This window comes from Pezoporus wallicus, unplaced genomic scaffold (genome assembly GCF_028554395.1).
Source record: "Pezoporus wallicus isolate ANWC-B61680 ecotype Strahan unplaced genomic scaffold, APGP_CSIRO_Pwel_v1 contig_7265, whole genome shotgun sequence".
NCBI classification, from domain to species: domain Eukaryota; kingdom Metazoa; phylum Chordata; class Aves; order Psittaciformes; family Psittacidae; genus Pezoporus; species Pezoporus wallicus.
The window spans coordinates 182,591-205,670 of record NW_026635568.1 but is presented as its reverse complement, the minus strand read 5'-3'; the positions used below and the strand labels follow the sequence as shown (position 1 = coordinate 205,670).

Below are 23,080 nucleotides of genomic sequence, written 5' to 3'. Positions count from 1 at the left end.
TAGATCATGGGCAAAGTGTCTGGCCATCAAGACAGAAAAAAAAGATGCACTTTTTTGCTTGTTTGTTGGATTTTTTCTTGCTTAGTTTTTGCTTTTATTTCCTTTTTCTGAAAGTGACAAAGTTTAGCTATGGTTGGGACACAAATAAATGAAGTGGAACAGCATGCTTCCTCCCAGTGCCAACCTGCCAGCTCCCCTTCCTGCCTTAACAGCAGGTGGTGTAATCCAATGTAGATATTACATTTTTTTGTTAATTTCTGAATGTCAAAAAATATAGTGTTGCAAAATGTATTTCTCTTCTCTCCTGTTCAGGTCACTTCAGGACTTCTCTTCATCAGGGACTGTACACTTCATCAGAGGCTGTAGTGACAGGACAAGGGGGAATGGGTTTACACTTAAAACAGGGGAAGTTCAGGTTAGATAAAATGAAGAAGTTCTATACTGTGAGGGAGGTGAGGTGTTGGAACCAGTTGTCCAAAGAAGTGGTAAATGCTCCATTCCTGGCAGTGTCAAGGCCAGGCTGGAAAGAGCCTAGGGCAACATGGTCTTGTGTGAGGCATCCCTGCCCATGGCAGACAGGTTGGAACTAGGTGATCTTAAGGTCCTTTGCAGCCCTAACTATTTTATGACTCTAAAATATTTAATCATTGAAAATGACCATTTAATAGGAGATACTCAATCCAGATCCATAGCAAAAAATGAACCCTTGTGTATGTCCCGTTCCAGACTTTAAAATTAAAAAGTTTCTGCCTTGCTTTTCCTTAGCTGGCACATCTGTAAGCAGAGCTGTGCTTTCCCTCAACACTTCTTTTCCTACCATGCATGCCAGTAATCCCAAGATCATTCCTTCTATTGTCTCAATCCTTCAAATCTGCTGTTTTTACCTTCCTGTAGTCAGGCCCCCAACACCAAGCCTCCCTTAATTTCTTTTACTGTAGGGACCAAATCCCAGCTTGATCTCCCTGCCTGCTGAGCCTGCTGTGGCTTGCCACATACCTGTGTACGTAAGCTGCAATGACTCCTAATCAGCACTTTTCAGCAGAGGAAATGCAGCTGACTCTGGAGCAAAAATACCATTTGCAACAGAATAAAAGTTTTTGAGGAAGCTAAAATTATAATAACTTAGCAACAACAGTAGCATGAATTACTGATGGCAACATAATTCAGCAAGCAGCTTGGGAGATAACTGTAGAAGAGGCTGATAAGAATGAGAAACATAATTCCAATGCCCCAAACATTAGAAGTTATGCTATGAAGTAATCTGAATGCTAAACCTATGTGTAACAAGACTCCTATGTGTAACACAGGAATAAATCCAGGGACTGGTTGGCAGAAGAGACGAGTGAGGAGAATCTCTTGCTGCTTGGAAGAAAACATCAGCAACAGGGACACTTATGCAACTGCTCCCAAGGAAGATGGCATATTATAGAGCAGCCATATTGCACAGTAAGAGCCATAGATAATGCAGGATAATGCTGCCAGATAATGCAGGAATGCATACACTAATCTGTAAGGATGATTTTATACTCAGCATCTAATAATTTCCTCCAGGTACTTTCAAGCAGAAAAAACTATCAGACTATGGATTATCTCCAGATCTTTCCATCATGTCACTTCTGTTCAAACTTTATGTTTAACCATTTCATTCTTGCCTTAGCTCTGTGCAATTCTATCCTGACCTGTAATTCATATGAACAATCTTCCTGTCTCTGTCTTTACTGTATTTATTTCAGCCTATGTGCTTTTCTTGCAGTAAAAGTTTACAAGGGTAAGAGGATGGAAAAAGAAAGCAACAAGTCACCGTTGCCCTTCTGTTAATGCAAACTGTCAGATCAGGATGGGAAAGACACTGCAGTACCATAGTCTAACTTAATATTTTAACAAGTCAACCTCCTCACCTTTTGGTAAGCTTTCCTGTAAGATTCGTCTCCATGAAATTGCTCCTTTCAAAATTCTTTAAAAAAACACCCACTTTTTTGATGAAACCCCCAGTTATCAGGAACTGTCTGTAAATACACAGAGCAACTGGGGAAATTCATCTTCTCTTCTTTTGCAATAAAGAAGGCCCATTGGGCATCATAACTCCAGTCTTGTTCACTACTGAACAAATGCACATTAAATTCACAACCAGATATGCTTTGCAAGAGGATCAAGAGAAGACAATGAAACAAATGCCAAAAAACCAGCATATAAAAAAAATCACAGCAACACTTAACCATGCATAAATGTCAAGAAACAGAGAATGGAATACAGATCATGAAAACTTAGTCCTGCTGAGCCTTGCCTGTAAACTGCTAGGCAAAACCAGTGGCTGGAGTTTATCTACCTGTGTCATAAAAGGAAGAAGTCTATACACCTTGAAATTACTATGAGTACATTAAATAGAAAAAGAGGCAACAACTAGTACAGCAGAGGTTTTGATGGATGATAGGATGATTTTACTCTGTGGGGAAAGAAACAAAAGATGGAGTTTATGGGTGAAGAAAAAGAAAAGTTGTGGGTTTTTTTTCTAGAATTCACATATAAAACACCATACACACATGCTGAGTGCAACTGTACAAGAAATTAAACCTTTTTTCCACTATAAACAAAAATATTTCAATACACTTGCATGACTTTCTGCAGGAAACCTTTCCGTTTTCCTAAACTCCATAAAGCCCTTGCAGCCGCTGACTCTTCCACTACTCTTTTCTCACTGTTAGTCTCCATTTTCCATCCCTTATTGCTCCTTAACCACTTCCCATTGGCTGTAAAGCCAGGGAATTTTAGCTAAGAAAAGGCCTGAAAGCCAGAGGAGCTCAGGATTTACCTCCCGTAGCGAGCACTGAAGTGACTCATGTGCTCAAATGCTACTTAAGACAGACAGTTGAATAGGAACCAAAATCTTGGGGAGTCAGCACTTGAAAACATATGTTACAGCATCGTTCAAGTGAAGGGTTTTAAGAGTTTCAGAACAGGAACATTTAGAGAATATTGTTTCTCTGCTACTCGTTTTTTTATCTTCTGCTATCAGTGATGCTAGAATTCTGAAACTAAACTTGCTCTAGATTGGTGCTGGTGATTTCATAAAGAATCAGTCTTCATTCCTTTTCCCTCCAACAAAAGTCTGGGCTTAAATGCTCTGGGACTGAGACCATTACAGTAGGAAAAACAAAGGCATATGTGCTTTGTTACTTGAGAAAGGATAGCACATTTACATAGTTTGAACAGAAACCCTGCTCTGACCAGATGTTTCAAACAAGAAAATATTCCATTTACCATTTTCAACATGGGCAAGTCTGTGCATGAGAGGCAGCCACACAAGGCACTGAGGAGGTGGATCAGCCATCAATGTGTCTAAAAACATGTTTATCATGATCTTTTTCTGCAAAGAAAAGAGAAATAGAACTTAATTATAAGAAAAAAAAAAATACTATACCCCAAACTACTTCAGCCTTAAAATTTTTCTATGACTCCAATTCTGTCTAGCAGAAACAATTCACATGCTAGAAAGAGATAAAAATCACAACTTCTTAGGGAGTTTCAATCTATGTTAGGCAAGCAGTAACAACACAAAGAAGGTTTTAGTGTAGACATGATATAATCATACAAAAATAAACATACAAATGAACAGAAAACTCCAAGAAATGGAGGACTGGTCAGTCTGGATTAGTTCCCCAGATGCAGTTAAGGAATACAACAAATGTAAGCAGAGGTTATTTAATGCAGGAGATGGTATTTCAAACATACGGTCAGGACTAAAAAGTAGACACATAAAAGAGTAATTACAATGAATAGTCATCCAGGATGCATACAATAAATGATTTTCTTTTTAAGTCAAAACAAGAAAAAAAGAGGCAAGGGGAGAACAAGACTAAGATTTTAAGCAATGTGACTAAGAATGAAACTGAAATGAAATCATTAGGAGAGGGAAGTCAGCCATGTGAAGAGTAGTATTTCCTAAGGTTTTGGATTCAAGTGAGCAAAAGAAAACTGCTGCTGCAAATACAAGCAGATGGAGACAACGGGTAAGAAAACCAGTGAAGAATCTTGTGGATGCAAAGAAAGAACATGTTGGCTTTTGCACACAAGCAGTGAGATGTGTAAGAACCTCTCACAGGCAGGTGGCCAGAGGGTCAGGTGGTACTTTATCTAACCTTAGCATATGGCAGTGCTACTCCAAAGAGCACCCACAACAGGGAGGGCAAGGAGGGCTGGAGGAAAAGCCAGGCTGGGTTTCTAGGGTCTGTGAAATTAATTGTAGCTTTCATTTGCAATTATGAAGCCAAAAATGAATGGCTTTTAACTAACAGAGGGTAGATTTACATTACATATTAGAAAGAGGGTCTTCCCTGTGAATGGGGGTGAGGCACTGGCACAGTTTGCCCAGAGAAGCTGTGGCTGCCCCATCCCTAGCAGTGAGCAATGCAAGGTTGGATGGGGCTTGGAGCAACCTGATCTAGCGGAAGGTGTCCCTGCCTGTGGCAGAGGGATGTAACTAGATGAGCTTTAAGGAGCTTTCCAACCCAAACCAAGCTATGATTAGACAGTGATATATGATACGGACAGTAGCAGAACCACCTAAATGTAGCAGGAGATCTTCCTTCTGCTATATACAAGAATATTCCTGAAAAAAAAGAAAAAAAAAAGAAAAAAAAGAAAAAAATCAATGAGTTCCCTTTGCACAGTGTGAACTGTATGAATTGTCAAAGCCTGTGTAGAGAGCGATGGAACTTCATGTAACTCAAAAGAGGGCAGTCGGGGACACAGGCTTTGGGTTTTTTTCGCCAATACAGGTAGGATATTTTGCAACCGATTGACCAAAAAGAATCACACTATATTATCATTGCTACATTTTGTCTGTCTGGGCCGAGGTGTTCACACTAATGGCTGAGTTGACAAGAAAGCAAACAGCAGTCTCCTCCTAGAAATTATGTCTCAGAGAACGAGCCTAGACAAAGCCCTTTCTTGTAGCTGGTCTAGCATTTCCTATTGGGTTCAGAATCCAGCCATGGAACAACTACAGAATATCATTCAGCCACCATCTGTGATGCAACAACAATTAAATAATCTGCCAGCAGTTCCCAAACTCCAAGAACATAAATGGAAAATTAGTAAATGTGAAGGCACATCAGTCATGAGGGTCAAATGCTCCTCAGGAGAACAAATGCAATTCTGCATAGATAAACTCTGTGATCACCTGCTGACTCTACTCCATTTTAATAACTGTTTTTACCAATTGTTGTTAGCATACCTACTTGTTTTAATAGCTCTGCAGCCTCAGATCTTCCTGCAGGTGAGTGCAGAGACAGGTTATACCAATGCTATTCTTGTATTTAGAAGAACACCATAGGCTTGCTTCAATAGCAAAAAAAAAAAAAAAATCAGCCAGTTTTACTGTTAAACTGCCAACACACTTGTTTCAACAAGATGTTAATGCATATATTTGCCCACAAAATGCATGTGGGGAAATGTGGCACAAAACCACATCCCCTGAGCCTGCATAAAGATACATGATTTATAACTCTACAGCAGTCAAAACAAGTTATACTGGTCCAAAGAGCTGTATATTAAACCTCACCTGTATCTCTAACCATTCTGTGTCTTGTGCTCTATCAGAGTATGCTTATGTCGTTCTTTATACACAAGACCACCTTGTCCTTAATATATCCTTATTGCTCACTTTAGCAACTGTACATTGTTCTGACACTGTTAAGTTTGTGATCTATCTAGTTTAACTATCAGCCATGCTATTGGCAAAGCCCAAGTCAACCAGTACTTCAGCAAAGCTTTTGTGTAAGGCATGCACAAACCAGTGCCTACCCAGGCCTGCTTGTATAGACTGTGCTGCTGAGTTTCAATAGAACGATGTGCAGTTGGACCGTACAGCAGCCAAGCTCCTGGCTCCTGAGTCTCAGAAGCAAATGTCTCAGCTCAGTAGGAACACTGCAATTAAGCTGCTCTGTAAATGAGATGTAAAGTGGACACACCTCTGCAACAACAGGACAGGCTATGCCATTAACACAGAAGGATTTTGACTAAGGCAGGGAACGTCATGGTGATACAACATCTCTGACAAATACAGGGGCTGTGGCCAAGTGAACAAGTCTTAAGAAAAATATGACATGATATCTTACATCTGTGGAATCCTCCACTTGACCTAGAATAGCAAAGTATTACTGGAAGCTCTTTATACATCTGGAACCCATCACAAAGAATGCAGTTCTTGCCAAAAGCATCCCAATAAACTCTATTTTGTGTGGTCAACAAGTTGGAGTTATTTCCTCTGTGACCCAAGAAATGAAACAGTTTGTAGGGTATACAATCACCAACACTTCTTCACCTATCTGCCCTTTCACCTCTCAGACTGCAGCAAACTATTAGGCTTTGGCACCTGGAAAAAGCGTCTCCCGGAACCAAGACCTCCATGGGTAGCCAGGAGCCACAGCTGGCCAGGAAGTATTTGCCTCTTGGTAGATTAAGTAACACTAGGGAATATTTCTGGCACTGAAACTCAAATCGTGCATACTTCTATGCTATTGACCCTGTGCCTAGTTTAACTACTCACTCTCCCAAATGATTCCAGTACCCAGATCAGGTGTTATTATCAGCTAGGAATCATTTTTAATAAACAGTTTCCATGTAACCACCTTGCCTGAGGGAATAAGAGAGTTTAGTAACATGGATGTGGTTAGACAATTCCAGTTGGCCTTAGCACCCCAGGACAGCTCAAGGCAGTGTTTAGTTAACTACTGCAAATGTAGTTTATGTGTTTGTCATGTACATGCCAAAGTCTGAAACCCCACAGCTCTACCAACGCTATCTGGAGGAAAATCACAGGCTGTAAAAGGAGAATATCACAGAAGTACCTAAGTACCTCTGGGAAGCTTGTTTTCAGATCTGGGAGGCATAAAAAAATGGGATTAATTCTAAACCAGATTATCCATCTACTTCCCAGGACCCATTTCAAAGTTTTCCAATAATGAAAGAACCATCTTGGGATACCTTGTATATCGGGATCAATTAAAAAAATACTACCACTCTCTACAAACTGGCCTTACATGAGAGATTCTGTTTTTCTGAATAAAATTAGAGCAAAGGAATTTCTAAAAGTAAATCAATATGAAGAATTAGCTTTATTGTTCATGGGAGCCAAACCCAGAGTGCTAAGACATTCTGCAGGCAAGCCACATGCAAATCAGAATCATATAACTGTTTTGGTTGGAAAAGACCTTTAAAATCATCAAGCTCAGCCACTAACCCAGCACTGCCAAGTCTACCACTAAACCATGCCCATAAGTGCCACATCCACACGTTTGTTAAATCCCTCCAGGGACTCCACCACTGCCCTGTGCAGCCTGTTCCAATGCTTGATAAACCTTTTGGGAAAGAAATTTTTCCTAATATCCAAACTAAACCCTCACCTCGCTATGACGTCCTTTAAGGCAGGTATAGAGAGCAATAAAGTCTCTCCTGAGACTCCTCCAGTCTGAACAATCCCAGTTCCCTCAACTACTTCTCACAAGACCTGTGCTCCTTACCCTTCACCAGCTTTGTTGTCCTTCTCTGGATCCGCTCTAGCACCTCAGTGTCTTTCTTGTAGTGAGGGGCCCAGAACTGAATATAGGATTCAAGTTGCAGCCTCACCAGTGCTGAGTAGAGGGGGATGATCCCTGGCTCTCCTTGGCCACACTAGTGCTGATAAAGTCAGCATGCTCTTAGCCTTCTTGGCACCTGGCTACACTGCTGGCTCAGATTCAAGGGCAGTTACTATACCTCACTTGGCTACAGTAGTGAGATTTGTGTTAACTATCTTAGGAGATCTCAGCCAACTGTCAAAGTCTAAGGAGATACACCAGCCCTTCTTTAGGGGTAAGAAATGTCACTTCCAGAATTCAGGCTTCTGAACAAAACAAAACCCCATCCCCATTTCTTTTGCAGACATGGACAGACCATGTGGAGCTTAGAATCCAATGTCTGACTTCTATAGCTACTTAGTGATGCTGAGGCTCTACATTCAAAAGCAGTGCCACTTGTGTGAAACGTGATCTGATCAGATCAGAGAGGGTGGCATATCCATGCAAACAAGTATGGCCCACAAATGTATCAGCCACTATGGAAACAGAAATAAATATTTATTAATTACACTATTGGTAAAACAAAATTCTCTCCTCAGTAACTCCAGCCCTCATCATTTCCTAAATCAAAGGCTCTTTCCTACTGTGTTGTGTTTCAAATATTCTAATTGCTGATTAAGTTTAACAAAAATTACTATAAACACTAAATCTAAGTACTTCAGAAATACTTCTTCCGGAACATAATCATGACCAGAATCTAAACATTCAATTTTAGGCCTACGATTATCTAGGTTCGGGCTTACAGTTGATTTAAGAATTATTTATACTATTTACACTATTTCAAATTAGAAACAAATCCTTGGAACGATTAAATTGCAGTAAGTGCATAAAGAAATAAAAAGCTCTTTAAGATCATTATCACAACATCTACTCCAAACATCAGCTGTAGTGGAAATATTTTGGAAAAAACAGCTATACCAATAAGCATAATGGTAAAATTGACTTAAAAATAAACTATGTGCACACCATGTATTTATGTTGTACAGGCCCAACCACACAACAAGTGATCTGTTGACACACTCTTAAAACACTGAGAAAGCTTAATAAATAATCACAGGAAAAGAGTAAAAATGTTGTGTTTCATGTTCTAGAAAAGAAAGAGATCATCCTTGCTGTTCTGATAGGGAACTAAAGTGTCCCTTCAAGGAGGAGGAACGAACAAAATTATGCAAAATCATTTAGTTGCCCAAGACTCAGGCATCCTATTTTTAATTCCTCAGACTGTCTTAAAACTGCTGAGGGGATATAACACTTATTACCACCCCCTCTCCAAACCTCCCATCCAAACCATGACCCACCCAGGCTTAACACGCGATACAGAAATCCTGGGTGGTTAATGCTTACTTGTTGTGGGAAACAGGTCCGAACAGAATGCTCTGTGTATCCAAAAGAAGGCCCTTCAAAGACAGCGGTTGGAAGTTTTAGAACTTCTTTCAAAAACTGATCAAACTTTGTAAATATCATTAGTCCATTTGAATCTGATATTTGAGAGAAAATATCTGCAAGAAAATATAATAAAACCCTACAGTAAATACATGCTTACTACAGGAAAAAGTAAGTATTTCAATCCATTTAAGCCCCAAGACATTTCTTTTTGGTTTCTTCTGAACATAATTTCTTATGAAATTACCTATCAAGATGAAATTTATAAATGAATATATTCGAACATGCTGTGATGTAAATCTTTCTGTTTCCTCCATCCCATCTCCCCCAGTTTGAGATAAGATTCAGTGCATTAACTGTAACAGGAAGGGGAAGAGGAAGGGGAAAGCAGAAGCGAGGAGGCAGTATAAAAGTTACAGAACACAACATCTTCAAGCTTACACCTTCAAAATAAACCTCAAAATCCTCAGAGGTCTCACAGAATTAAAAGAAGTTGTAAGAACCACAAAGTCCAAACTGGCAAAGCCCATGGTAAGCTGGGTGCATGCCCCGGCCAGGCTGAGTTCCAGCGCTGCAGCACTGGAGGAGAGTGTGGCACAGATGTGCTGAGAACTGGGGTGCCCTGACCCCTGTCCCTGGCTGAGACACCCTAGCCAGGCAGCTGAGCTGGGGGAGAGAGGAAATGAGTTTTGTACTAGAGAAACTGCACACTGGAGAGCTAGATTATGAACTTCTGTCCTTACACAAGACTTATGCTGAAATTAAGAATTAAGCTGAAAGAACATAGATTTAAATTAGATATTAGAAAGTTCTTCACTGCAAGGGTGATGAGGCCCTGGCACAGGGTGCCCAGGGAAGTTGTGGCTGCCCCATCCCTGGCAGTGATCAAGGCTAGGTGGGACGGGGCCTGGAGGAACCTGGCCCAGTGGAAGGTGTCCCTGCCCATGGCAGGGAGTTGGAACTGGATGAGCTTTAAGGTCCCTTCCAACCCAAACCATTCCATTATTCTATGACTATATGATAAGAGGACTGTGTGGTATGAGATAATGTATGTTTTTTTATTAGCTCCATGGTGCTAAACACATTTCTGAAACCAGAAAGAGGGTTGAGCAAGGTGTTCAGCAGCCTTGTGCATATATGGGAAAAGAAAGGGAGGGAGGTCAGTCACATCCAGCAGCAGGGAGAAGGGGGTTTGGCAAGATTCCCCCCAAAGCCACACTCAGCTGTGGGCATGGGAATGGAGGATGCCCCTGAGCCACCCCTGACTGCACAGAGCTCAGCTCCTCCAGCCCCTCTACTCCAGCCACTCTACACAACCAGCTTAGAGGCCCCAGCAAAGCCAAAAATACAGAACAAGGCGTGCAGATAACATGGTAAGAAAATGATATCACATAAAACATTGGAACAGTTGTATATAGATACATCCTAACTGTCCTGGGATCAAAAATCTCTTTGGAAAAGACAAATCGCTTAAATAGCAAAACTGATAAACTTTGAAGTCATATCATGCTATAAAGGAAGATTTCTCTAACGATAGTACTAATATTAGTAAGACCTAAATTTTTCCAAGATGTGACAGATACCAGAATTCTTCACTAGCACTGAATCATCTCTGAGGTTATTTGAGACACCAGCAGTAATTACACATCATAATGAGGATGCTGACAGAAAATAAGCTTCATTTAAGTAATCAAAACTAGGTCCATCAAAAAACTCCAACTATTTCGGAAAGGCGTATTTCTAGTGAACTGGCTAAACAGACAAGCTTGAAGTGAGGGTTTGAAGATCTTGTTGAATAATCTGATGAGCCATATTAGGAATAATGGGGGGAGGGAGAAAGGAAAAAGGAGAGGAGAAAACAGTAGGGAAAATGAAAGAGAGGGGAAAAACACTAAAAAAAAAACCAAAAAACAATGGGTGTCAGGAGGGGAACAGTGTATTTTAGAAAATTAGGCCAGGCAGAAAAATTAAATTTAACCCAAAAATTGAACGTGGTAGAAAAGTCAGGCTTACAATGCACACAAATCAAAACTATGGAAGCAATTAAACCTAATCAGCAAGGCAAACTTCCTGAATCCCAAGCCATTCTAGATCAGACCCCAAAATCTGAAGGTCTGGTAATGAACCTGTCAAGCTGAGATGGGCAGATCCAGACTGCAACCGACAGCACTTGTGTTTAACAAAGGACAGAAATCTGCTGGGTATTCACAGTCTATTAATGCGGACTGAGTAGGATGCAAAATTTAAATTATTTTTAAAAAGAAATTAATTAAAGCTATGGAAATAAACTGAAAATGAGATAAAATAGAACAGGCTTTATCAAGGGTAAATTAAAAAGAAAAAACCAAACCAAAGCCCACTAACTTATATCTCACAGTCATAACAATGGTTTTATAATCAAAGTGAGGTTAAACTCATTAAATTAGCAGGGAAATTGGAAAAGATAAAGATTAGTAGGATATAAAATCATCTGCCCTTTAAAGGGGCAGTAAATTATCCTCAAACAGAAAACCCGAAGCAACCCAGAGTAATAGTGTCATTTCTCAAGAGCTCCCTCAGGGTTGCAACAGGCAGGTTCTAATAGAGTTTCTCATATAAAATTTCAGTTCAATGCTATTATGACATAAACATTTTTTTTTAATGGAGAGAATAATAAATCTAGAATTATAAACCCCACTGCTCAGTCCCCAAAATACCAATGTAAAATGGCACTTGTGCAACTCACTATTTCCTTTTTTTCGAATGCTTGTAGTAAAACTTTTATGCTAAAAACAGAGCTCACAATACCATGTCAGACTTGACCAGCAGCTCCCTCCAGAGCCTCTACTCAGCTGCTCATAAGCACCAAAATTGTTTGTGTTTTCCAGTCAGGGAACTTGCCTAATGCTTTGAGCAGTTTCAAGTGAAGGCTCCACCATTTCTCCAATGGAGTTAAAACCACAGCGACAAAACCCTGGCACCCTCATCTTCCAGAATCTTGACCTTGAGCATACCTCATGTCACCAAATTCCGATGAAGTTACAAATTTTTATCATACATAATCATAAAATACTTGTTAAATACTAGGTTCAGTATCAGTAAAAGCCAAGAAAATTAATTTAACAGGTGAATTGTTTTGACTGTGCTTTTTGGGGTGTGTGTGGTGTGTGCAGTTTCATTGGCATTAATCTAAAGTATCTATTAAGGTCAAAAGGAAACAGAGGCCAGTCAGCCCCACTTCAGATCCTGGGAAAATCATGGAGCAAATCTTCTTGGTGCACATTCCTGCCTGGGATCTGCCAGTATGGTTCTACCAAGGCTAAATAACACCTGACCACCTCCATTGTCTTCTATGATACCTGAATTTGTAGATACTTTTCATCTCATTTTGAGCAAGGCTTTTTACTTTCTATTCCCCACAACATTCCAGTATCAAACCTGGGATGTCACAGTCTGCATGGGCAAGTAGCTGGTTGGATGATCTAATATGTGGAGACCAACAAGTGGACTACTGCTGGAATCTGTCCTGGGACATGTGGGGCTCCGTGTTTCTGTCAGTAACATCTGTGCATGCTTGTTGAGCTCACAGATGGTGCCAAACTGGGAGGACCAGGTGATATACCCGTGAGGGTAAGGGCTGCCAACCAGAAGGACCTGGAACAGCTGGAGGAATGGGCCAGCAAGGACTGTATTAAGTTCAAAAGGATAAATGGAAAGCTCTGCCCATGGGAAGGAAGGGACTCCAGCACCAATCCAGGCTGCGGAGCAGCTCTGCCGGAAAGGTCCTTGTGAGTTTTGAGGTCACAACATGACCATAAGCCAGCACTGCTCACTGGCAGCAAAGTCGACAAAAACATCCTTGGCTGTATGAACAGGAACTCAGCTAGTGGAGGGAAATGATATTCTCCACACAGCAAGTCTTAGACACCTTTTAGGTACTGTACCCAGTTCTGGGAACCCCCAGCATCAGAGAACTGTTGAGAATCACAGAATATGAAAGACCAACTGAAGTGAGCTCTGTAGGGGGCCACAAGGATGGTCAGCATGCTGAAGCACTTGTCCTCTGAGGAGAGCCTGAGGAAACAGGAACTGTTCAGCATACAGAAGATAAGGCACTGAGAATAGCACCACCCAAACACTTATATAGACATAATGGAAATGCTTTTGGAGGAAAAATTATCAATTAAGAGTTGGAGAGCTAGGTATGAGAGAGGTCAGAAGTCTGGGACAGACACTGGAGAGACCAGAGGATGCAAGAGGCTCCAACAATCAACTACTAGATAGATAGGCATCTGCGGCCAGTCATTGGAGGGATCCATATTCTACAGACATGTACAGATATGTATATATTTATGCTACTGGCAAGCTTTTATCCTGACCAGGCAGACAGGCAAACAGAACCAGCTCTGTGGTGCTGTTTGTGTTCACGTGGGTATTTCTGTCTGCGTTGATCCATAAGGCTGCATGAAGTGCTCCTAATGGTAACTCATGGCCACCCTGGCCACTGGTGGACTGCAGTAGCCCTGCCTCTACCAGATTGGTAGGTGTGGTGGCAACTTCTAAAATTTGTTATAAAAAATTGAGATGTAAGAAATCCTGTATAAAACAATAGAATCATAGAATAGTTAGGGTTGGAAAGGACCTTAAGATCATCAAGTTCCAACCCCCCTGCCATGGGCAGGGACACATCACACTAAACACTGGAACAGGCTGCCCAGGGAGGTTGTGGAGTCTCCTTCCCTGGAGACATCACACTAACATTATCTAGGTGTTCCTGCTCCGGCAGGGGGATTGGACTAGATGATCTTTCGAGGTCCCTTCCAATCTCTAACATACTGTGATACTGTGATACTGTGATGTCACCCAAGGCTTCGTCCAACCTGGTCTTGAACACTGCCAGGGATGGAGCATTCACAACCTCCCTGGGCAATCTATTCCAGCGCCTCACCACCCTAACAGGAAAGAATTTCCTCCTTATATCCAATCTAAACTTCCCCTGTTTAAGTTTTAACCCATTACCCCTTGTCCTGTCACTACAGTCCCTAATGAAGAGTCCCTCCCCAGCATCCCTATAGGCCCCCTTCAGATACTGGAAGGCTGCTCTGAGGTCTCCACGCAGCCTTCTCTTCTCCAGGCTGAACAGCCCCAACTTCCTCAGCCTGTCTTCATATGGGAATCATAGACTGGTTTGGGTTGGAGGGGACTTTAAAGCTCCTCTAGTTCCAGCCCCCTGCCATGGGCAGGGACACTTTCCACTAGACCAGGTTTCTCCAAGCCCCATCCAACCTGGCCTTGAAACTGCCAGGGATGGGGCAGCCACAGCTTCTCTGGGCAACCTGTGCCAGTGCATCACCCTCACAGAAGAGAGCTTCTTGCAAAGATCTCATCTCAACCTCCCCTCTGTCACTTTAAATCCATTCCCTCTTGCCCTGTCCCTACAGACCTTTGTCAAAAGCCTCTCCCCAGCTTTCTTGTTGACCCCCTCAGGCACCAGAAGCTGCTCTAAGGTCTCCCTGGAGCCTTCTCTTCTCCAGGCTGAACAAGCCCAGCTCTCTCAGCCTGTCTCCATAGCAGACACACTCCAGCTCTCCGAGCATCTTTTTGGCCTCCTCCAGATTTGCTCCAGTAATGCAAAATTGTGCACTGAATTTGTTTAGTTTGAATAGACATGATACCACAACAAACCACATATTTATTACTACTACTACTACTTTGGTCCACTGATTAAGGCCAAAACAAATAACTTCCCTCTCACTTCACTCCAATAAACAAAATACCCTCTCTTCAAAATCAGCCCCCCACAATTGGGCTAATTCACCTACAGCATATTAGCTTTCAGGACCTTTATTATGTGAAACCTAGTATTTAGCAAACATTACTGTATGAATTTTAGGGTGAACTTCAGTAAACACTAAAGGATGATCTATCACTAGATGGCAAGTGAGAAATAGAAGCTGGTTAGGCAAGGGAGCCCAGGAGCACCCCACAGGTAGAGACAGTCATTAGAGAAGTCAGCCCTCAGAATGAGTGGGATGGAGTCCTGATTTACAAAAAGTTCTGTTCACAACTTACTTGCAGAAATGACACAGAAGGAAGCACTAATTACTTCACAATGAATCTACTTGAATGACAAAATGAAGCAATTTGAATCCATGAAATTTGACATTTTTACATGGAACTTCTTAGCCTGAAAAAACTCTGACAAAAATCATGAAGTCCACAGCAATAAGCTGGCTTTACAACTCTGACCTTGCATGCCACATGAAGGAACTCATTTGCAAGGAGTACCATGTCATGGAAAAAAATCTTTTCCAGAGACAGCAAAGTGGTTGCATTGAACAACTCATTTCGTATGTGCTGTCAGACACTGTGTGGACTTAAAAACACTCCATTTGTTCACATTTCTAGAGTTTAAAAAACCAAGCCTGTACATATGCAAGTATAGGGATCAAGTTACTATCATTCATATAAATGCTGAGGGGAAAAAAAATAAGTTACAATTTCCAGAAAGCCTCATGCTTTCTGGAAGCATGGATTCCCCTGGAATCAGAAAAACAAGTAAACTGGAAACAGAAGGAGTTTGGTGATGAAATGGGTCAGTAATCAGAGAGAGGTGGGAAAGACAGAAAAGAGGAAACAAGAAGACAGCATATTCATAACGATCAGAAAAAATAAAGAGTGAGGACAGCTGAGACACAGCAGATCAAAAACCTGTTTATGCTAACAGCAGATAGCTGAGGCAAGCACGTTTTCCAGAACACTCCTCCACTCACTGAGTGTCTGCATTCAGCAGCCTTAAATGAATTTGCCATCAGTGAAATCAGTTCAAGCAGTAAATGTTTGATACTGACCTCCTTTGGTAAAGTTTAAATAAGGGGGTTTGCTGTTTCAGTCTGTCACTGCTGATCTACTCTTTAGTTCTTATACTGGAAGGGGAATGGAACAGCTGTTTTCACCAACACACTACCCATGATTTTGTAGAACACTATCCTTCCAGCACCATTTTTCTTTCCAGGTTGAGGAATCTTGCTTTATCTAGTTGTTTGGCAAAATTTGGGGATTCCATCGTGGATCAGTTTACCCAACACCAGTCCTGCTGTCTCCAAGGGGGAAAAGGAGATAGCAGGGCTCACAGAAAGAGCTTTAAACTAGATTTGAAGGGGGAAAGGTCCTCACAAGAGATAAGCCTGGGGGCAGCACACCAGTGTTTGTGCTAGCAAGGTCCTACAGTCTGCTGTCTTTGCGGAGACAGGGTATGGAGATCCATGTGGCAGAAAGATGAAGGGTTATGGATGTATTAGAAACCATGGAAGCACCTGAGAATGGTCACATAGGAATTAGAGCTTCTCTCCACAAACAGGTAACAGGATCAAGAGCCCAACTGAAGTGCACCTACACCAATGTACGCAGCACGGGCAACAAGCAGGAGTGTTACTGTCCAAAACACATTGAAGCTACATGCTCTTTGAAATCCAAAGAGGAGTGCACCAAGAAAAAAGGGACAGATGACACTGGAGGGAAGACCCCTGAAGTACACTGCAAACTAAAGGTTAGCTGGTAAGATGCAAGAAAGAATAAGTAACAGGCACAACAACCAGAAACAGAGCGATGCTGCAAGAAGCAGCACTGTTCAGTGAACGCAGTCAAAAGCCTTTCCTCCAATGTGTATGAACACCAGCTAGGAATTTTTCTAAAGAAGTTAGAGAGGCAAAGAACATGGGAACCAAGAGAACAAGAAAAAAAAGGAAGTTTCAAATGCTATGAAGAAAAGCAAACATTATGAAAAGACAGAGAGAACAGTACATTAAATGCACAAATTCTAAGACTAGACACACCTGTTAAATAGGTGTCACTATTAAATGATGTGTCCTTATGCCATCTTTTGAATCATTAACTTAAGGCTTAACGTAACCTTCAGAACAGTATCTAGATCTTTGCCTGAAAACATCAAAACTTTTCTGATCTGTGTAACACTTCATTCCAGTGGTTAATAGCCTTTACCACCAATAGGTAACAGCACCATTTTCTTGATGTGTTTCGGTACTATCTTGCTAATTCTAGCAATAATGCTCTTCTGTCCCAGGCCTGAATTGCTTATCTACTGTCAGCGCCTCAAATCTCATCCTAATTAAATCCAAAATGTAATCTTTTACAGAGGAAATGCAGTCTCTACATTTTTCCTCAGTATTTGATATTGCGTATTTTATAGAGGTAATGCATTTGTTAAAAATGCTTAAGTATCTTAAATATCCTCTGTCATCTATGCCTCTCCCCTTTAACACTAATCTTTAGCCACCTGCAGCTTTTTTTTTAAAATCAGATTTTTATAGGTCCTACCAGATAAAAACACTGCATTTCCTGGTACTGAAACATGAGCAGCCTTAATATTAAATATGTACATGCAATTTCTCACTATTTTTCAGACCCTGCCATGTAGTTTCATTCAGCACACTAGTATTTCACATTTGCAAGTTTTAAAGCAAATATAATAAAGAAGCTTAATAGCGTGGAAAAGTCTAAAGACTTATTTACAGTGAATGACAGCCGTAGAGATTAGGAGGAACAAATTGCTACAAGATAACTTTCATGAAGGGAATTTAGGGTGAGGTGAAAATGACAAAACCTGAATAGTAAAATCTGGCACTGACAGCAAAATTAACATCTCAACTTTTCAGGGTGCAAATGAAAAGTAAAAACCACCCAGAACCACAGTATACCTTACCAATGGAAAGACAGAACAAGAATTACTCCTAAAGGACAAACCCCATGTTTATGGATATCACTGATTTTCTACTGATACAGCAGAAGGCTCATGAAGCACGAAATAAAAAGATTGATGAAAGAAGAATTGAAAAAAAAAAGAGTATAAAAAGAACTAAGAAGCTGGTGTTACAGAATGAGAAGATGCAGAGAGTACCTCAGGTGAAGCAGAAGACATCCAGAAGCCCCTTAACATCCTCAAAACTGGGGCAACAGCAACAAATTTGACATTACTAGCAGAAAAATCAGACCTGAAGTTTTACACTTAAAGAAATGCCCAAGCATTTTAAAATAACCAAACGTACGTGTAAAGCCCACTCAGTAACTCAGTACGTTCTATGGCCAGCAGATGGCATGTGTGACAAAACCATTACTACAGCAAGTTAATTTCCGTATAAAGACTACTGAATAAGCACAACCAGTTAGCTTTCAAAGCTTAATACCATAAAACATGGCCGGTCATGGCAACAAGATATTTCCTAAATGGTTTTCTTTAAAATACTTACATCTGAGTTTGTCCAGTATTTTACCACCACACATGGTTGCTAACATCGCTTTCACTGAAAATACTGTCAGTTTCCCATGGCCCTCACTGTGGAGAAAAAATTACATGGTAAGTAATTACTACACAGAATGCAAAGTAACAAAAATACTTGAGGCTTAGGAATGAAATGCAAAAAAAGCCCTTCATTAACTACTAATATTTGCCAAAACTTTTTACTGTAACTTTAAAACACTGACACCACTAACATTTTTAATAGATTGGAACAGTTAACAAGTGTCTGATCACAAATCAAGTTCTCTTGCACAATTATGATAAACATACTTGGTGAATGCCAAGGTCTACTCTTGTCTTGCATGAAGTTGCTTTAAACTTTCACTCCTTGATCTAAACCCTGATGGTCAAATACACCTTTCATTCTAAAACTAGTCCAGTAATTGACAGTTAATGGAGAAGTCATGAGATATCCTGAATCCTATACCATGCAGAACAGGAATAATTAACATTGCTTTATTTTAATTTAATAAAGCTGTTGTGCTATCAGAACAGATGGTACATCTGGGGAATCATTTTCTAGTATCAGCAAGAGAAAACAAATTTGTCTCTATGGAAAGTATGCAAAAGCCCATTCAGCATGGTACGATACGTAAAACAGGCACATGTATTCTTCCTGTTAACAGGAAGGAAGATAAGGATGAAATGATGAGGGAATTAATTCACAAGAACCACAGGAGGAGGTTTGCTGGGGTGAAGCACAGCAGAGTTGATGCTCAGTGCTAGACCAGGTGGCATGCATCTTGCCTTCCTGTCTCTTGAACTTCTGTCATTGATAGGACTAAAGACAGGACTCAGAAAACCTCCACTTTATGATACTACAATAGCCACAGAGTAGTGATCTCGGTATAAGTCCAGTGTTACTGTGAAGTCAGTTGAACATTGCTTTAGTGGTGTGTAAGGCAAAAGAAATGAGTGTAAACATGGGTAAGAGCTGTTGGAATTCTGAACAACTTATGCCAAAGAGAAACATACTGAGTCATTATCTTTAACTATATATAGCAACAGTGGGGCAGACTGACAATCCACCAAGGAAGTTAAAGTCACGGGTAAAAGGAGAAAAAGAATTAAAATAAGTTCAAGTAACTATTTCTTCTCTTGAGGGTGCTGAGGCCCTGGCACAAGTTGCCCAGAGAAGCTGTGGCTGCCCCATCACTGGAAGTGCTCAAGGCCAGGTTGGACAGGGCTAGGAGCAACCTGGTCTAGTTGAAGGTGTCCCTGCCTGTGGCAGGGGGCTGGAACTGGATGAGCTTTAAGGTCCTCTCCAACCCAAACCAGTCTATGATTCCATAATGAACTGTAATTAACTGTATTGGAAGGATAATTTGTACTATCACGGAAAATACGATGACAGGGAAAATACATGATGGGTGTTAGAAGGGATCTAGAAAAAACCCAACTTCTCAGTGGAAATGAGATGCATACTTAACATTTGCACTTGGACGACTATCACTTATAAAGTGTTAAAATTAGAATTATTCAAAGTAAATATTGGCTCCTGGTATTGAAGTAGTAACAAGGTCTAATGTCAGTGACAGACGAGCAACCAGATGGAGACATCAGGACGCAACCAAATAACATTTTTCCCCTTTTCACACTCAAAGTTAATATGCAAATATTATCTTCTGCTAACATTTCACACTCCATGGTGAGGGAAAGGCTCTCAACCTTTCTCAGGCTGAGAAGTGCCTGAAATACAACATGCTATTTCTGTAATACAGACTCAAAGAATCTTTCCAATATCCCCTCTACAGAGGCGAGGCAATCTCCTAGAGCTACAATTGCAGGAAGAGCTCTGGAGAGCAATAGTGATTCAAAGGCCTCTGCTTTGTTGATATCCAGTCCCCTTTTAACAGCTCTTCAAGCCTTGACCTCCACTTTTATCTGAGCCGATCTTACTAGTTAATTCAAATCTCCTTAAGTTATAGTTTCAGGCCCCTTCTTTTCTTTTCAAGACATTCATTTTCTTTCAAATGAAAGTTCAGCTTTGAATTCATTTCCAGGAAAAACAAGTTACTAAAGTCATCAATATCTCCTCTCAGGACACAAACTTGCCCTTGCAAAGGTATTGTATGGTGCCTTCAGATATTAAGACTGCTTTTGCTGACATTCTGCTTATTAATCAAGAAAAACCTCCAAACTCCTCCCTCTGCAATCTGGTAGAGGTGTTATTAAGCAACATGCCAAAAAATGACTTTTATACCAAAGCAATTCAATCTGCTGAATTCCCCATGGAAATGAAAAAGGACAAAACTTTCAGTATAGTTTTAAAACTCCTATAACAATTAGGAGTTCTGAGGATTTGAAACAGAACTGGAGGACTTGTTTAAAAAAGACTAGGCCTGTGGGGCTTCTTCAAGTTGCCTGAAGGAAGCATCATCCTCTACGTCTTCCTGACCAGGCGGTCTGTAGCAGACACCCACAGGAACAATGTCCACGTCCGCCTTCCTACTGATCCTGACTCCAGCTCCAAGCTGGCTCATTATCTATCCCCAGGCAGAGCTCCATGCACTCCAGCTAATCTGCCATGTAAAGGGCAACTTCCCTCCTTGTCTGTCCCTCTAAAAGAACCCACTGCAGCACTCTAGTGGTGTCAGCTCTCCTACTGTGTCCTCTTAAGAGAAATCAGACCTCTATTTCCTCCTGTTTGTCCCCCACGCTGCACACAGCGTACAGCCACTTCAGAGAGTCACCCAGTCATGCTAATTGCCCAGAAAAGGCACAAGAGCTTTCTGCTCAGCACTGATCTGCAGCCATTTCCTTACATATGCTTGAAATGAGCCCTCTGCGCCGACTATGAGGCTCTTCTTAATCACATCCCTCCACACCTTGCCCACTAACTCACTTCCTCACTTGTTTGTTGGTCATTTTCTCCCTCCCCCTTACTGCACACTGCTTTACTGCCAGCATACAGTGTGGTGTGATATCTGCAATTTAAAATGAAAAAAGAAGATGGAGCAACTAAACCACTGACAAATTAAATGTGATTTCTAGAAACAATGAAATAACAAATGACTGCCCTGACACAGCCAGATGGGGCCAGGGAATGAGCTCTTGGATGCCAATAGTGAGTCAGGGACCTTGGGAAGCCCTGAGAGTCTATTGGGAAAAGCAGACCAGGAACAAACTGTCAAACACCCACGCAAAGCTCTGCAGGAAAAAGCAGCAAAGAACATTGTACCACAGCCATTCTTCCTTAACTCACCGATGATGCTGTATGAGCCATCATTTCTGCACTATGGTCAGGGTTGTTCTATGGGTCTCAGTGAAATGTTCATTGTGGGTGTTTTTCATACTTATCTAACAGAAACTCTACCTTAAATATTTCCATAGGGAAGAGGTTAGTCAGTTCTTTGATTCCTGAACCTATCTGGTGGAATGTTGGTGATGTTACCCCCAGCACAATGTTGTAAGAAGCTTAATGCACTATGTCCATTCAAGCAACCACATAGCTACCCCAGTGCTGCCATTCCCCTGCAGCTGGCTACTTCTGGGTTAAGTTAATGTCTGCCATGTTGACTAACTCCTAGAGGGGGAGCCCCAGCCCTGCCTCTCCACTTACTCCCGATTCTCCCACTGCACAACAGCGCAGCATCCCACCTTCTCTCTCAGCCGCATGTGCCAGCTGGAGGAAGCTAAAGATAAGCTGTTGTACTATGCTGGGATCCAGCTTGCTGCTTTGGCTCCAAAAAAGGCAGAACTTGAAGGGTTGAGGGCAGCAAGGGAGAAAAACATATCTCAACTAAAGCCTCAATCTTTTGAACCAGCTCCCCAAAACATGACCATATCTATTTTTAAATTCTTTATTTTCTAATGTGACCTGTCTCTAACCCTTACAGCTTGTCTCACAACTAATAGCAAATGAAAACTCAACAGAGAAATGCACATTTGATTCTGTTGCTGTAGCAGTCTTCCTGCTCTAATCTTTGCATTGGTTTTACCTGCCCTCAGTGAGACAGGGACTATTCTGAAGTCTTAGACTAATTTGGGGGAAACCTAGCTCCCTTTGGTGACAATAACAAGTTACATTAGGAAACGATCAAAGCCTGGACATCACAACAGAACAACTACTGGGCATATTCAGTACTGCAAATTGTCTTGGGTGAAACTCCTCAGTCTGTGACACAGTGTCCTGGCCACAAGCAGTCCTCTACTTCAGGAGAGAGGGCAAAGGCAGAAGAAAGATAAGACTGAAATAATAGCTGGCTGTGAGAAACGCAAGACAAAAAGTAAGGAGTGCTAACTGACAGTGGAACCAGAGAATCCCCCAGAGACACACCTACTCAGGAAGACTAGCAGATCAAACCTTGAAGAAAGAGGCTGAGAAAGAAACTCATAAACCTGTATGCAAGGAAAAACCTAGACAGGATCCTGAACAAGAAATCAGGTTTCTTCCAGCCAAGAAACGAGAACTAGCCTTTATGGGATCATAGTACGTTAGAAAAGGTTGCAAGCTGACTGCCAAAACAAGGTAGCATTATAAAACAGTCTTGTTGATCAGGGTGCAAAAGAACACTTTCACTTTTTAAAACACTGCTATACCACCATGAGGTTAACATTATGTTCTATCATAGCGTGCAGAACACAGTTTTACTTTGTCTTCAGTTCAGATACACAGCTTACAGCAACCTGCAAGGTCCAGAAGGCACTAACCTATCTTTCTTAATAAATCTATTTTTAAGACAAAGCATCACTGCTGTGGCAGCATAAATCTCTGCAGGCACTACTATGATATTAAATATATCTCTGTGTGTGCACAACACAATTCCATGAACTTGAGAAACAG

General features: G+C 41.2%; 1 protein-coding gene across 13 annotated transcripts in view; it reads right to left on the bottom strand.

The window, feature by feature from the left end:
• DTNB (dystrobrevin beta) overlaps window positions 1–23,080 on the bottom strand; it is a 197,085-nt gene that overhangs the window by 150,151 nt on the left and 23,854 nt on the right. For all 13 annotated transcript variants that reach the window (XM_057396797.1, XM_057396792.1, XM_057396795.1 and 10 more), the window contains 3 exons: window positions 18,245–18,330; window positions 8,961–9,115; window positions 3,259–3,364 (listed from right to left, as the gene is read on the bottom strand). In XM_057396797.1, coding sequence (XP_057252780.1) covers window positions 3,259–3,364; window positions 8,961–9,115; window positions 18,245–18,330 — 347 coding nt within the window. The remainder of the gene's footprint in view (window positions 1–3,258; window positions 3,365–8,960; window positions 9,116–18,244; window positions 18,331–23,080) is intronic.